The 17,106-nt window shown below is 46.7% G+C and overlaps 1 protein-coding gene and 1 pseudogene across 1 annotated transcript in view; one reads left to right on the top strand and one right to left on the bottom strand.

Annotated features, from left to right (window-relative positions):
* Nucleotides 1–2,110: 2,110 nt before the first annotated feature.
* Nucleotides 2,111–17,106, bottom strand: part of LOC142574817 (heparanase-like) — a 56,855-nt gene continuing 41,859 nt past the window's right edge. Inside the window, exons 6-8 of the mRNA XM_075683825.1 lie at nucleotides 10,123–10,323; nucleotides 3,794–4,031; nucleotides 2,111–2,422 (exon numbers count right to left, since the gene is read on the bottom strand). Of these exons, the coding sequence (XP_075539940.1) occupies nucleotides 2,111–2,422; nucleotides 3,794–4,031; nucleotides 10,123–10,323 (751 nt within the window). The remainder of the gene's footprint in view (nucleotides 2,423–3,793; nucleotides 4,032–10,122; nucleotides 10,324–17,106) is intronic.
* On the top strand, nucleotides 14,312–14,492 carry LOC142576807 (U2 spliceosomal RNA; annotated as a pseudogene).

The raw sequence follows: 17,106 nt of genomic DNA, 5'->3' as shown, positions 1-17,106 counted from the left end.
TCCCGAGAGTGTACTTTATCATAATGATAGGGCTTTCAATAAACTCAAAGGGATGCAACGCTAAGACTATAGCCCAACTCACCACGAAAACTGAGAACATTATTAGATTAATTATGAGAGTGTCCAACGAGAAAGGCGGCATAGGCGAGGATATACTCCATAGGGCTCACCATGCTTTCCTCATCAGCCATGTCATTTACATAGTCGCGGCCCTCAACGAAAACGGAACTGGATGACTTAGACACCCTTATGCGCAAAAGTATCAAAAGGGTGATCGGCGTGCCAATCACGGCTAGCACAGAGAAACTCATGACATTGGGAGTACACAACACAACTTCGTAATTAATAGAAGCACAAAGATCAGCACAAATTATTAGATTAACAAACTCCAAAGCAGGCAGAAGACTTCTGGATGCGGTAGGCCTCCGTCCTAGCTTCAATCAGGAAAATACCACGTAACTTTATATTCAAACAAGGAACTTCTTTATTGTAGACCCTTTTCCAAGAAATGTGCACCACCATCACAATAAAGGTCGAAGGTTAGCGAGGCCTAGAACTTTCTTAAAGAACATATCCGGAACGGAGACCTTTGTTGACGTGGCGCGACACGCCAGTGCCAACAAGTTCTCCGTAGCCATAGTCAATGACAGGGGAGAACTCCTCTTGGCAGCCTCGCTGAAAACCTCCTCGGTCGATGTGGCGGAATAGGCTGATATAGCTCTCGCATTATTGGACTCAAAACGCACTATGGTGTACACGGACTCCCGAGCAGCCGTTAGAGCGTTCGCATCGGGATTGATAGCCAAAGAAGCAGCCAGAATTCTAAACGGCAAACACCCCTCTGACATTGTTCACCACATAGTCTGGTTCCCAGCTCACATGGGACCAGACGTATTACCGGGTCACCTTAACCCCAATGAGATAGCCCACAACCGTGCGCGAGGTTTCGTATGCCGCGACGGGATGGTGTCTCGGGTGTGTTCGGGAGAGCTCGTCCACAGTGATCCACTAGTTACTTTTCATGAAATCACCTCTCATTACAGAGGGAATAGGCAGAGTTTTTCTTTCCCCCATCATAGGCTCAACAGGCCACAAGCTAGCACGCTGCGCATGCTCCAGACGGGTTCCTACCCCTCTAGGGGCTTTTTGAACATGCTCCACCCGGACATTGTTCCACTCTGCCCAGATTGTGGCACTGACTTTAGCTCATTAAATCACATGCTCTGGCAGTGCCCTGTGATACAGGATTTTAACCGAGAAGACTGGACGAAGGCCTTCACAGACCCGAAACAAGACGTCCAGCTCCTGGCTGTCCAGAGGGCCCGTAAACGAACGGAGAGGCATCTCTGTTCCGACATGGGACTAGCCAACGGCTGGGTAGGTACCTGCAGGCCCCCGCTTAGCTCCTCAGGACCACAATAAAGTCGTTTGTTGCAGCTGCTGCTACAGAAGCCTTAAGTGTAGCTCAGTACTGAGGTTCTGCTTCTGTGGGCCTTCATTTTCCTTCAACTTGGCATCAAACAATGCATGAAGTTAAGCCAGTATGCCCTCTAAGCTCACTGTATAGTACATCGTTTATTTACAAGATGGACAGGTAAGTACGCTTACCTTGAAAGAGTTTTAGGAGATGAGCACTTCGGAGTGGTCTGCTGATGCTCTTTATGGTTACTTTGTTTCTTAAAACGCAGAATATAGTTTCGCGGTAATAGCGATATTGTAAAAAAAATACCCTTTCACTGCTATTCTTTGTCGCAATGTTTAGTGTCTCGTGAATACCTAGAGTGTTGAAGAAACACCTGCGAAATGTTTGAAGACATACGGATGTTTTCGAGCCCCTTAGCACTCCTGATAATACCTGCGACCCTCCCCCCCCCCGCCCCTACAAACTACACCAAATATACATCCCGCTTCATTTGAAAAAAATCTTACTGCTGGTACCCGTAATGATTACAGCGGTTGCTTGAGGTAGCTATTTTTGTGATGGTGCTTGCGGGCGGATACACCTACAAATGAGTCGAGCGGCAAAAGCACCCACAACTGCTGGAGCTATAAAAAAAAAGCAACCTCACCACATTGTGCGAGCTTCCTGCAGAACGGCGCGACGGCGTGGTCAGAAGGTCCCGGTGCAGGCGGGCGCCTTGTAGTCGGCGAACACGAAGAAGGCCATCGAGTAGGCGCCGATGGCCATGGACTGCCGCGGGTGGAGGACGGCCGGCACGATGTCTGGGAAGCGTAGAGACTCGCTGAGCACCAGTGGGCGACCGTTGAGCAGCACGTCCTCCGCCACCAGGTTCCCGGCGGGGTCGGGACCCACCGCGTAGGCCATCACGTGACTCGCCTGCAGCTCGGGATCCTTGGGCGTCAGCACGGCCGTCTCGTTGGACAGGTTCAGGCCGAACACGATCACCGCGCCCCGGTGACCCTGCAGCGGAAGCGGTCCCGGGTGCTGGCACGAAACTCTAGCACCCGTACGCACACGCGACGGCTAGAGGGAGGGCGTTGTTCCGGGGCTCGAGCCCCCTCCGAAGCTTTACGAACGGTCGAGCGTCATCTGCTACAGCACTTGGCGGCGAGGCTTCCGAGAATGGCGAAGCCTACTCTCCCCCCTGAAGTGTCATTACCAGAGCTCTGTTACCCACATCATTTGAGGTTTCTTTTGAGTTGCCTCTAGCTATTCACTTAAAGGTTTATTGTGCCTACAAGCTTACTGCATCATTGTTGGCGCCGATGAAGACGGAGTTGAATTCACAATTTCCCTTTATTTCTGCAAATATCGACATAGGAGGACAAGCGCAGTAGAAGCACCGGCGGCGGCTACCTCATCCGTGCTTTTTTCATTTCCACATTTCTTTTTAAATTTCCACTGTGAACACCTTGTACAGACACAATATTTTTCAATATATACAAAGGACAAAGTCCAATATATACTTAAATAGACGGAAGTAGCTAACTAACAATTATTTCTAATGGTATCGATAGCCTATGCCTAGAGAACTAATATGTTGCTGTATGTTTACCTCCATTCAAATTCACTTGCGTTCTTTTTTTTTTACCCTGAAAAAAGAAACTGCAGTCTGCATGACTAAATTCACTGCAGAGGTCACATGCCGTTGATTTCACATGCCCCTGATAAAAGACTGCCGAAGGAGTCATTACAGTCTGCGGTGACCCCTTCGGCAGAGTCTTTTATCAAGGTCGTGTGAAATGCACGTGAATGATGTGTGTCTCAATATTGCTTCCGTTTCCAGTAGGCAATATTCACGCCTAGTGGGGAAAAAAATCTAATAATTTACAACATTTATTAGGGATGTAAACAAGGTCACTTGGATGCGGAGGTCATAAATATATATAATTCACTCAGTAACCAAAACGAGGCCACGCTGGACTCACTCGAAACCAGATTCAATATCAGGCATGCGCAGCAGCGCTTATATTGCAATCGGCGTAAAAAGAAATAGGCTGCAGTTTTGCCGGAAAGGCAAAGCAGTATTAGTGATAGCGAAGTCTAAGACAACTACACGGAGGAGCATTACACCGCTGAGAAACGCCAGTCTCTTCGTAATGCGAGGGGACTCGGGCTGTGAAATTCAACCGTCTCCTACCCATGAAGTTTTCTAAATACTCATTTTACGATGCTTACAATGTATTCCACGAAGTGTTCACCCTCTGCTGCACAGCGAACGGGGCCGCCATCGAGTTTGTGTCAATTTGCTCATAAAACGGGTTTTTTCGGCAACCTCCTCTTTTTTTTAAATGAAAGCAAAATGCCGTCAGCACAGTGGCGCTCGCGCACCTTGATGGCCCCGTCCCGGAGGCAGTGGGCGTACAGGCGCACCGCGTCGTCCCTGGGCTGGGTGCGCAGCTGGAGCGCGCGGGCGCCGACGAGCCGCTTGTGGACCAGGCTGATCCAGTAGTCGGGCAGCGGCCGGAACTCGTCGTCGGCCAGCAGCCGGTTGTTGCCCTGCACCAGGTCCTGGCGGAACACCACCGACACGCCCTGCCTGGCGGCCGTGCCCAGCGTGTCCAGCCAGCTGCGACGCGGGTCGCGTTTCAGTTTCATTGCGATAGCAGTCGCGTGGACGCTCCAAGCGAAATTTCGCCGTCGCCCTGAGGTTTCGTGTATGTCTAGGTGTATGTGTACGCCCTATGTCACGCCATGCTATACGACGGGCAGTACAAGGGGCATATATTGCCGCACCATTCTATCACTAAAGTTGATCGTACCAGGTTTCGCACTCTTGTCAAAATGGTTCCTCGGAAGTTTGAAAATGGCAGCCCACAAACAAATGTCGTGAAAGAAAACACCGACAGCTCGTGCCTTTCATCTTAAAACTTCTCAGACGTAAATACTAAAAGTACGAAAAACTAACAGAACTCAAACCTGAAAATGATGTAATTTTATTGTCGCGGCTGTGCGCTACCTGTGGGATCGGCCCAGGAAAGAGCTTCGAAAAATACCTGACGCGGAAAAGCGGTGGTAAATTCGCTAAGAAAGACGTTATGTTAATTAATAAACAAATGAAATTGTGCGATCGCAGGATTCAAACAGAGGATGTCTAGCAACTCTGCTCGATTTTACTTAGCTTACGTTGACTTCAATTGATACTGCCACTACAGGTTCGAGTCTTGCACTTTGTGTAATATTCTAACATGTCGCTATCGCATTCAATGCTTCGTCCTTATGGCGAAACTGCGATAATTTTTTCTGACACTGAAAGCCACGGCGATGCGCGAAATCAAGGTGCGCGAAATTAACTAAGCAAAAAAATATAAAAAATTGGGCTCTTTAGAAACATTTGGAAACACCGAACTTTTATTGAAGCTGGTAACATTTTTGAACGACAGAACCGAGCAAACGTCATGTCAAGATGCAGTACGCCTGCACTATATAGTACAAACATGCAGGCTCTACATGTTGCACATTCCGAAAATGAAATACTGCGTAGCTTTACCGGGAACAATCTTTAGGGTACAGAGGCATAAGATCGCAAAGCTTTAGGCGTCTGACATACTGCATTGAAAAGTAAGATCACGCTGGGGCATATCACCAAACTGTTCCTGCCATTCGAGTGACCAAAGGGCTAAATGGGTAAATTACGTAGTCAAATAATTCACAAAACAATATCAACCATAAGAAGGAAACTTATGAACCAATAAAGGTGGGTAAGAATCCCTGGATCCGGACAGGCCGCCATTGGAATGTGAACCTAGCAACGTTTAACGCTACAACGTTATCTGGTGAGGCGAGTCTAGCAGTGCTATTGGAGGAATTAGAGGGCAGTAAATGGGATATAATAGGGCTCAGTGAAGTTAGAAAGACAAAAAAAAAAGCATATACAGTGCTAACACGCGAGCACGTCCTGTGCTACCGGGGCTTAGCGGAGAGACGAGAACTAGGAGTCGGATTCCTGATTAATAAGAACATAGCTTGTAACATACAGGAATTCTATAGCATTAAGGAGAGGGTGACAGGCTTTGTTGGGAAACTTAATAAGAGGTACAAAATGAAGGTCGTACAGGTCTACGCACCTAAATCCTTTCATGATGACCAGGAAGTTGAAAGCTTCTATGAAGAAGTGGAATCGGCAATGGGTGAAATCAAAACAAAATACACTATACTGATGGGGGACTTCAATGCCAAGGGTAGGCAAGAAGCAGGCTGGGGACAAGTCAGTGGGGGAATTGGCATAGGCACTAGGAATAGCAAGGGAGAGCTATTAGTAGACTTTGCGGAACAGAATAATATGCGGATAATGAATACCTTCTTCCGCAAGCGGGATAGGCGAAAGTGGACGTGGAGGAGCCCGAATGGCGAGACTACAAATGAAATAGACCTTATACTCTGCGCTAATCCTGGCATCATACAAGATGTGGACGTGCTCGGCAAGGTGCGCTGCAGTGACCATAGGATGGTAGGAACTCGGATTAGCCTAGATCTGAGGAGGGAACGGAAGAAACTGGTACATAAGAAGCCGATCAGTGAGTTAGCGGTAAGATGGAAAATAGAGGAATTCAAGATCAAGCTACAGAACCGGTATTCGGCTTTAACTCAGAAAGAGGACCTCAGTGTTGAAGCAATGAACGACAATCTTATGGGCATCATTAAGGAGTGTGCAATACAAGTCGGTGGTAACTCCGTTAGACAGGATACCAGTAAGCTATCGCAGGAGATGAAAAATCTGATCAAGAAACGCCAATGTATGAAAGCCTCTAACCCTACAGCTAGAATATAACTGGCAGAACTTTCGAAATTAATAATAGTAAGACAGCTGACATAAGGAAGCGTAATATGGATAAAATTGAACATGCTCTCAGGAACGGAGGAAGCCTAAAAGCAGTAAAGAAGAAACTAGGAATAGGCAGGAATCAGGTGCATGCGTTAAGAAACAAAGCCGGCAATACCATTACTAATATGGATGAGATAGTTCGAGTGGCTCAGGAGTTCTATAGAGATTTATACAGTACCCACGACGATAATGGAAGAGCGAATAGAGTAGAGAAATTCGAAATCCCACAGGTAACGCCGGAAGAAGTAAAGAAAGCCTTGGGAGCTATGCAAAGGGGGAAGGCAGCTGGGGAGGATCAGGTAACAGCAGATTTGTTGAAGGGTGGTGGGCAGATTGTTCTAGAGAAACTGGCCACCCTGTATACGCAATGCCTCATGACCTCGAGCGTACCGGAATCTTGGAAGAACGCTAACATAAACCTAATTCATAAGAAAGGGAACGCCAAAGACTTGAAAAATTATAGACCGATCAGCTTACTGTCCGTTGCCTGCAAACTATTTACTAAGGTCATCGCAAATGGAATCAGGAACACCTTAGACTTCTGTCAAGCAACGGACCAGGCAGGATTCTGTAAAGGCTACTCAACAATAGACCATATTCACACTATCAATCAGGTGATAGAGAAATGGGCGGAATATAACCAACCCTTATATATAGCTTTCATTGATTACGAGAAAGCGTTTGATTCTGTCGAAACCTCAGCAGTCATGGAGGCATTACGGAATCGGGGTGTAGACGAGCCGTAAGTAAAAATACTGAAAGATATCTATAGCGGATCCATAGCCACCATAGTCCTCCATAAAGAAAGCAACAAAATCCCAATAAAGAAAGGCGTCAGGCAGGGAGATACGATCGATCCAACGTTATTCACAGCGTGTTTACAGGAGGTATTGAGAGACCTGGATTGGGAAGAATTGGGGATAGGAATTAATGGAGAATACCTTGGTAACTTGCGATTTCCTGATGATATTGTCTTGCTTACTAACTCAGGGGACCCATTGCAGTGCATGCTCACTGACCTGGAGAGCTAACGCAGAAGGGTGGGTCTAAAAATTAATCTGGAGAAAACTAAGGTAATGTTTAACAGTCTCGGAAGAGAACAGCAGTTTACGATAGGTAGCGAGGCACTGGAAGTGGTAAGGGAATACATCTACTTAGGACAAGTAGTGGCCGCGGATCCGGATCATGAGACTGAAATAATCAGAAGAATAAGAATGGGCTGGGGTGCGTTTGGCAGGCATTCTCAAATCATGAACAGCAGGTTTCCATTATCCCTTAAGAGAAAAGTGTGTAACAGCTGTATCTTACCAGTACTCACGTACGGGGCAGAAACCTGGAGGCTTACGAAAAGGGTTCTACTTAAATTGAGGACGACGCAACGAGCTATGGAAAGAAGAATGATGGGTGTAACGTTAAGGGATAAGAAAAGAGCGGATTGGGTGAGGGAACAAACGCGAGTTAATGACATCTTAGTTGAAATCAAGAAAAAGAAATGGGGCATGGGCAGAACGTGTAATGAGGAGGGAAGATAACCGATGGTCATTAAGGGTTACGGACTGGATTCCAAGATAAGGGAAGCGTAGCAAGGGGCGGAAGAAAGTTAGGTGGGCGGATGAGATTAAGAAGGTTGCAGGGACGGCATGGCCACAATTAACACATGACCGGGGTCGTTGGAGAAGTATGGGAAAGGCCTTTGCTCTGCAGTGGGTGTAACCAGGCTGACGATGATGATGATTATGACGATGAAAGATGGGTTGTCATCGTCACCGTCGCTAACTGCATCCATAGTAGGTGATAGCCGAAGAATGCGTATGCAAATGGAGCGCTGCCAAATTCGAGAAAAATTTGATATGTGTGCCTGCCAATTACTTTCGATGGTTTCCGTCACGTCATGGCGGAGGCGAACATCTTTCAATGTAGATGCCCCCATGATTTATGTTTTGGGGTACGGAGGCACAAGGAGCAATTGCAGTGCGGTGTTGTGGCCGGTGCTTGAGCTTGATTCTTAGGTTGTGACCCAGTGTCGATAGAAACAGCTCTACAGAGGCGCCAAGCCGCCCCACAATAAGAGTTGCGTTCAACTCGTTGCAAGTAATTCGATAATTAAATAACTTACTTCTTGTTATTGTATTGTCACGTTGTAGTGTCAACGCTATATGGGCAGTAGTAATACAGTAATACCACCAACGCGTGATACACGTATTACTCGTGAGATTAATCGTATTACTCCATGAAAAGGGATAACTCCATCGGATAATTTTTTTCTCAGTGGCAGCACAGCTGGCGATTTCATCACAATTTTTAGTAGTCATTCACTAGCTACAATACTCAGCAAACGTGAACTTGCCAGCGAAAGAAAAGCAATATCGGTAGGAACGTTTTCCTCGTTGCCTTACGATAGTCAAGCTATATATAGAGATTCTCGGGCCTCAGGACGTCTTGCTCATGCCAGCCTAAGCCGGTACTTCTGGTATTGGCCTATCAACGACTTACGCCGTCATTTAGCGGCGAGTTCCTGCGCCGTCTGCAAAGTGTCAATCGCCGACTTACACAGCTTTCGACAAAGAACGACGTTTGTTCGCTGCTTGTCCTGGTTGTATTTCACATTACAGTACACTACGCAAAAAACGGTCCGTTTGCCTACGCTAATCTTGTCGCCTTCAAATCTGATACCCCGTATGGCAATCGCACAAATACCGCTATACTTCTTCGCCGAATCTACTCAAAAATATTTCCCACGATGGCATGTACGGCGATAAACCCTCGAAATTGTCGGCTAAGATGTACTCATTGACAAGCTGAAAATTCAGTAAATGTTATACCGAAAAAAGCCGCAGTTTCGCCGGAAAGTTGAAGCATCGGTTGGGATAGCAAATTATCAGACATCTATACGAAGTAAGGATAATATATTTATCAGCCATATAAACTTGCAAACATTCGATTACTAAGTTAACAAGCATGGTGTCAGCGCGCACACGCAAACATCAACACATCCCACTCGATAACCGTGGACACTCACCGTCAGAACGTGGGCTTGAGGAAGCACGGCAGCAGTAGCGAGCGAAGAACTTCATGCTGTCTATAGCTTCAACGCAAACTGAGTGGCGAGAACACAGCTCGCACAAAGTTACGAGGCGTCTGCAAATCGCTTTCAAGATAGGGCGCGTGCGTCCGTGCGCGGCCGAGCAAAGTACGCAGTTGCTACCGGAGTAGAACGCCGCCTCCATCCTTCCCGAACTGCCTCCCTACTTTCCTCCGTCGCGCGCGCGAAATTGAGCCGCGATCATCGGTTCCCTTTGCGCGTGGCGGCGAAATACAAAGTTGCTGCCGCATAACAATGCCGCCGCTCATCCCCCCACAGCCTTTTGCGCGACTGAAGATGGTTCATTTTCTCTCAGCTTTCCTCCCTTCTGCGCCTCAGATTAAGCCGCGATCGTCGGCTGCCTTCGCGCGCTTTCACTCAAATACAGCATACGGTGAGCGGGGACGGTGTTATCGCTCTTGGGCTTTGCACAGAACATCACGGCAACAGCGACACCGACGGCAAAAAAATGCGCCTGGAGTGTCCATGTATACGCTATTGCAATAAATAACCGCTCTGTCCAGCGCATCTGTGCCTGTGCGCTCCAAAAACATAGTTCTCCAGAGATGTTCATATTGAAAGTAGTTTGCTGGCAACCGATCGTGTCGTTGCTGAAACAGTGCGCGTAATTGGCTGGTGCGCCTGCACTAGTATGTACTCGTTATATTGTACAGGGTTGTACTTGCCAGGGTAGCATGCAGGGCTGTATGTTCACCCAGGGTATAGCATACATAGGAAGGCAAGCAGGCTTACACGAGCGACGATGCGTACGTGTCCGAGATGGCGAGCAGTCCGTCGCCGGCGGCTGACGCGGCCTCCGTGATCCACAGCGACTTGCGCAGACCGTTACGCCTCAGCACTGACCACAGCTGCTGAATGCTGTCTGAGAGGCCGCGCAGCGTCGTCCCATTGAGGATGTCGGCCACAGTTCCTGCCGGGTGGCGGTGGTGGTAGCTGCCAAAAAAGAATACGTATACAATGTAACTGTGATTTTTCCCTTTATTAACAATTAATGTAACTATGGACAAGGGGAACAGTGACAACCCATTGAAGTAGAGTACGGTCGTGATCAAATGCCTCTATAGTCGCTCTCGGAAAGAAGTAAGGCGGTGTCGCGACATGCTATGCGTTTCATTGCGATAGCAGATATACGAACACACGAGGCACGTTCGCGCCTCCGCCGCCGATGTCGTCGTGTTGCATACTGACATCTACGGCAAATCCGCGGCCAGCGCGTACGCGACTAGAAAGGTCGGCAGAGGCGCGCAGTGCGGCGGGCTGCAAAATCGACAAAACCAAGTCGACGCACCGCCACGCTTTGTTTGGTGGTGTGCCCTTGTGATAACCTTGCGATAATTCGGTTGGGACTGTTGGAGATTACGCTTACAGATACCGAAATCGGGGTCCCTATACTTCTTGGAAGACAATTATCTACGGTTTTACACGTATACTCAGTGCGGTCGCCGAAAAAAGCAAACGAAAAGATGAGGGAGCGCGAGGATGGACGCTTCGGCAGGGATGGACGCACTGTATACAGCGACGCCACTTTAGATTGCTGTCTTTACGTCTACGCCTGCTGTAGCTGTATAACATTAACCTTCATTGGTTGGTATTATCTGCAAAAAAATTACAATTGCTACATGATGACAATGACAATTGCTGTGTTCTATGTGCCAGGCCATCTATTTCTGCCGCCTGGCGAAATTTGTGCATGCTATATGCGAACAACTCGATAGTATTGTCGCCGTGTCGGAGTACAAAGTGCACTGCACCGAACCGGTTCGCGAACCGTTGTAATCTTTATTTGCCCAACGGGAACTGAACCGAAACTAAATTGGAACGGGCTGAACTTGCACCCAAAGCAAACCGGTATTTCTTTCGTTTCAATATTTTTTGCTTAAAACTCATTCTAACCTTGTGAAGTGACCAACTCCACTTCATAAATTACAGTATGTGCCCCGAAGTTAATTTCTATTCCTATATCGTGTTCGTTGTCTGCGGGCATGCATACGGCTGTGACTACTGAAAATCGCGACCCTTAGTGCAGAGGAAGCTTTAGCTCGGGCGCACCTATCCAAATACACAGGGACTGAGAAATTGCTTCTTTGGGCAACCACTATAGCACAGAATTTGATAAGGTTTGTTACACGTCAAAGAAAAAAACTAAAGTGTAGTAATTTTACCAAGCGAATCTTTTAATGAAACCGTCAAACTTAAAAGATAGGAAACGTTGTTGGAAATCGCTAAATTGCAAAGAAGGTAACTAAGAAGTTTACAACTACCAACTAAGCAATGAAAAACTACATCACATTTGTGTAAACTGCGTCAAATAAAAGAGCTAAAGCGAACAAAATTGATATAATGTACACCACTCTGAAATATACCAACACGTGAGTATGACTTTTGCAAAACTCTTGCAAACAGTGTAACGAATTTACGCAAGCTGTAAATTCATATATGCAATTTGTCCGCTTTATATTGTCTAATCGACGTAATTTACAGGACTGAAATTACTGTATTTTTCTTTGGGGTGGGGGGGGGGGTTGCAGACTTACGGATTTTTAAACCTCGCGCTTCTATATAGCTTGAAACTTGGCGATGTTGGGCAATCTTCGCAAAACACTCCACGCCCTACATCAAAATTATGGTTCCTACAGTCACTATAATTTCACTTTTTTTGTTTAAGTCTAAGGAACCTCTTCAAATTTGATGCAGTGTTTGCCAAGAAAAAAAAGCTAGTTCCCCGCTTCCATGTAATTTAAATAGGTGCGCGTGAGCGAAAGTTTGCAGCGCGTACTACTAAAGTCGTGCATTCGGTGTGCACGGGGCACACAGAGCCGATGCAGAGAGCAAGTATGGAAAGGCGCTTTGTAAGGCGTAACAAGCAGTACTTTGACATGCGACAGCAAAACTTCGTCTTGAGCAAACTCGGCGGAGCAATTGGTGGAGAAACTGGTGCCGCGAGGGCGACGTGGCATACGGAAGGAGGCACAACTTGATTGCGACGCCTTCGCTTCACTTCAATATACAGGCTGATTATTTTTAAGTTTTTACGGAATTCTGGGGTTTTACGTGCTGAAAATCACGATATCATTATGAGGCACACCGTAGAGGGGGCCTCCGGATTAATTTTGACCACCTGGGGTTCTTTAGCGTGCACCCAACGCGCGGCACACGGGCGTTTTTGCATTTCGCCCACCGTCGAAATGTGGCCGCCGTGGTCGGAGTGCGATCCTGCTCCCCCGGGCTCAACACGGCAACGCCAAAGCCACGCGCCACCGCGGCGGGTCGGAATTTTTGCAAAATCGCCTGTGGCAGAAAGCGTAACTATTGTCGTTGAGCTGGATGCTGGATTATTCGGAGAGGCGGACATTGCAAGCGCGAGAAGCCGAAACATACATTGAGCTAAATAAAACTAGACTGAGTAACATTTAAATAATTACGTTACTGCAGATATGGGAATTTACGCAATGTAGCCGGTGAGTTTGCAAAACGCATCCACTTGAATTTAATGTAAGGATGGCGCCGATTTCGACATATGATTTCCCAAAGTGGGGGACGAAATACATGGGTGTTGCAGTTACTTTTGTGCTTGGATGCACGAAAGAGCGTGTCGTTAAAATACTGGACCAACAGGGCATTCTTGCGGCGAGTTTGATGGCGCAAATCTCCAAACTGGTTACATTCTGGAAATTGATTCCTAGCGGATACGCCTGACACTCTCACTGGCTATACAGTTCGTAAATTGCAATATGTGGTGTAAATTCAGTAATTAGGAAGTTAATTGGTGAATTTTTTTAATAGTGATGTCTGCCTCCAGGAACAATCCAGCTCATGGACGAGAATTATGTTATAGGCAACAGGTGATTTTTAAATACTCCATAAAACTTACATTATAACTACGCTAAACAACACTTCAATAGGAGGAAATGGTTATATAAAATTGCAGTCCCTTTGCGTTCTTATCATTTTCTGAAGATATAGTTCCACGCAGAAAATAGTTTAATGTCAAGCAACAGTGAAGGCTATGCAAGATGGATTGGCGGGATTTCTGTGGGGCCGTAGTTCGTAATGACACTACGTCACTTGTACCTTCATTCAACATGACATTCCTGATGCTGCGTTAATAATACCCCAGTTTTGTTTTTATAATACGGATGTACTCGAGAATTAACCTGCGAAGCGCGGTATTGTTTCTGGACTAAGATATATTGTTAGAATACAGCATGTCGCAGAGAATAGTTTTTGAAACGAGCATGAAATAGTTGCAAGTTTCTATGTAACCTGTTTCTCTAAAAGTATAAATGAACTTCTCTTTTATAGTTCTACATCTTGTGAAACTACGTAGCTGTAAACGCGCATCTCAACGGTTCCTGCAATTAAGAAACCGCTGTATGTTGCTTCCCACCCGCCGTCCGCGTCCGTGGCCCAATCCCGGCCACGGCGGCCGCATTTAGATCGATGCGAAATGCGAAAACATCCTTATACTTTGATCTAGTTGTCCGTCAAAGAATCCCAGGTGGTCCAAATTTCTCCCCCCCCCCTCACCCCCCCCCCTAACTGATGGCCTTATAATGAGATATTGGTATTGGCACGTAAATCCCCATATTTTTTTGTATACGGCTTACCCATTTACGTTTGTGCAGCGATTGTACGGACAGCCAAAAATCATGAGTCATTCCACTCTGTGAATGTGGATGACCAGCGAAGCTGTTTAGCACACGACTCGCAGGTAACACACCATTTTGAACAAAGGTACGGGCTCATTTATGGTGATTTCTTGTATACGTTCGCGTCGACGACGGGGTTTCCGCCCCGAGGAGCCGGATGAAACCAGGCACGCGTGACGTTTCGACGGGAGCGCACCGCGGGAGAGCGCAAGGAAAGTGGATACGCAAGGCGCTTGGAACGCCGACAAAGAGAGGGCGGTGCGAACGTAGACATGGCCGACGCGGGTGAACGTGTAATAGCTGTTCTTATCAGCTTAATATCTTATACTTGTTCTACTTGGACACAAGGTATTAAACTTACTTTTTTTGCAAGTTCGAGGAGTGCGTGAAGCCTGCTTCACCTCAGTCGCTTTTGGCCCGTTATTGCGCTATCTCCGGGTTTGGGCCCACACTTTCCGCATATGCAGAAGAAAAATGCACGCAACCCTTGCCATAAACAGCTTCGCCGTTAAAAAGAAGCGTTCGCGCCGTCGCCGTTGACACGGTTGCGGTGCGCTGGCATCGACAGCACATGCGAGGCACCCGCATGGAAGTTTAGTAGATTTCCAGAGATGCGCAGCGCGTTTGGGCTGCAAAAAACGACGAAGCCGGTGTTAACGCACCGCCGCGCCAGGCTCGGTCTGTTCTGCCGGAGCCGGGGCGGTATCGTCTTTGTGTGAACACACATAATTAGCGTTCCTGCAGAGAAGCTTGCACACCGTGATGCATAAACATGGTCTAAGCGGAACGGACAGTAAATGTCAAGGTGAATACGGCTAATATTAATGCGCAGCATTCTTTGGCCACCAGTACCACAGAAATATTGGAAGCAAAATCGTGCAAAAATCGGGTCTGTAACGCAAAAATCGTTTCCCGTAGGAATACACAGAGCGGGCTCTACGGAATATACGTGGTGTTGGCGTGGGCAAACTTGAATTTGGGAGCGGGTCAACCTAAACTTGAGGGTAATTTAGGGGTGGGCCAACCTAAATATGGGAGTGGAGCCAGCCTAAATTTAGGGGTGATATGGGGGTGGGCCCACCTAAATTTGGGGGTGATGTGGGGATGGACCAAGCTGAATTTAGGGGTGCAAAGCTTGAAATTTGGGGTTGGTGAACCTAAATGTGGGGTTGGGCCAACTTGAAATTTGCGAGAGCGAACAGGGAAACAAAAGCACCGACTAGGCTAAACATAGGGAAAGAAAAGTGCGAGCCTAGCCAACAAATGCTACGAATTATGAGACAATTGGCTGATTTTTAAAAATTTTTCTGCTCTTAACGTTTTCGCGAAGCCTCTGAAACGCATGCAATTACGAGGAGAACATAAAAACGTTTGAAGATTTGCCAGTGCAAGAATTCTAAGTTATGTGTTAACAGCCGGCCAAAAGCCATGTTTGTTCCTATAAGTACCAAGCTCTCTTCTTAAGCAACCTGGATGCTATATTAGTAGTTAAATGGCACATGACGAATTTTAACCCTTAATTTGCTTTATCATAGGGAAAATCCTCTGCTCAGTTATGTTTGCTTTTTACCACTTTCGGAAGTGAACCTCGTATAAATGCGAAACATTTTTTTTTGTCTAGTCGGAGCCGAGGTCAGAGCAAGACCACGCCGAAGGACGCACCAATTTTTTATCGGAGAAATGTGTGCTGGTCCCAGAGACTATGCAGTTGGAAAAGCCACTGGATGTGGTACACACAAAAGCCGGATGTAGTGCGAATTAAGGCTGGCCACGGTGATAGGTGATACAAGTGAGCGCAGGCACTATTTTAAACACTAACACCAAAGTTAATTCAAATGGATCGTGAAGCTTCTGGTGAAAAGCGACCTAGAATCAATTGTCACCGATACCAGCAAGGATGGTTATGGGAGCAGTGATTGAAGCGCGACTAGGTGAGGAGTGAACAATTTTTTTTTTTACAGTTAAGCTGTATATGGCTAGGGTTCCGTGCATTTTTGTTCTCAGTGAACAAAAACTATCATCATCAATGGTTCATAGCACCATGAGGCAGAGGCTACAAGCGCTTAGCAAAGTCAGGCGAACAGTGCTTAAATTCTTTCTAATCATGCACACAACATACAGAACAGTATGACGAAAACTGTCACCATCAATGGCTCCCACCCCCACGAGCAATGGCTCTTACTCCTATGAGTAATGGCTCTTCCTCTCGTAAGCAAGCAAACGATCCAATAATTCATAGTCCCGTAAGGTTCATGGCTACTGGATCACTTTGCGTGAATTAGCTGCGATGACACTACTCCTGTTGTCGTTGCCGGCGGTTTCAATGTGAATGAGTCGGTACCGAAAAGGGAGTTGTTTACGCGTTCCGTGTTTCAGACATATCCCTTGTGACGCCACACCGATCCGGCCCAACCGACCAACCAGGGGCGTACGTACATCGTTTTGACATTATCCAAAGATAATGATTTCAGTTGTAAGTGAAATATTGGCCACCGATCAAGGCAATAAATGAGCGTGCGTACCTTTCGTCACGACGACCACCCACCAAGACAATGAGTTCGTATCTTTGTTCAAAATTATGTGTAACCCCGCGTCGTGCGCTAAACAGCATCGCTGGTCAACCACCTTCACAGAGTGGAATGGCTCACCTTTTTTTTCCTTACCGGGCCCACCACCTCACGTTTTTGGAAAAAGCTTTTGTACAACTTTCTCATAAAAGGATTGTTAACAAATTATCGGCGTCAACCGCGCGATCGCGCTCGTGCCACTGGTCGCGCTTTCACCGTCGTCTTCTTCCACAGCTGGCTCGTTGGCGCTCATCGTCCCAGCGTAGAATTTCACTTCTCTCGTCATAATGGGGAGGCAGCAATTACGGGGGTATATATATATATATATATATATATATATATATATATATATATATATATATATATATATATATGTCATTGCTTAAGGATGTATGAGACATTCATTGTCTCGCGTGACGGGTACATTTAATAACAGACGTGATAGGCGAATGTGTGTGCGCACCTATATGGTCACGATGACCACAGATCAGGACAATAAA

Source organism: Dermacentor variabilis, chromosome 3 (genome assembly GCF_050947875.1).
Source record: "Dermacentor variabilis isolate Ectoservices chromosome 3, ASM5094787v1, whole genome shotgun sequence".
In the NCBI taxonomy this organism is placed as follows: Eukaryota; Metazoa; Arthropoda; class Arachnida; order Ixodida; family Ixodidae; genus Dermacentor; species Dermacentor variabilis.
The sequence above is the reverse complement of the archived record's forward strand: the minus strand, read 5'-3'. Positions and strand labels throughout refer to the sequence as shown.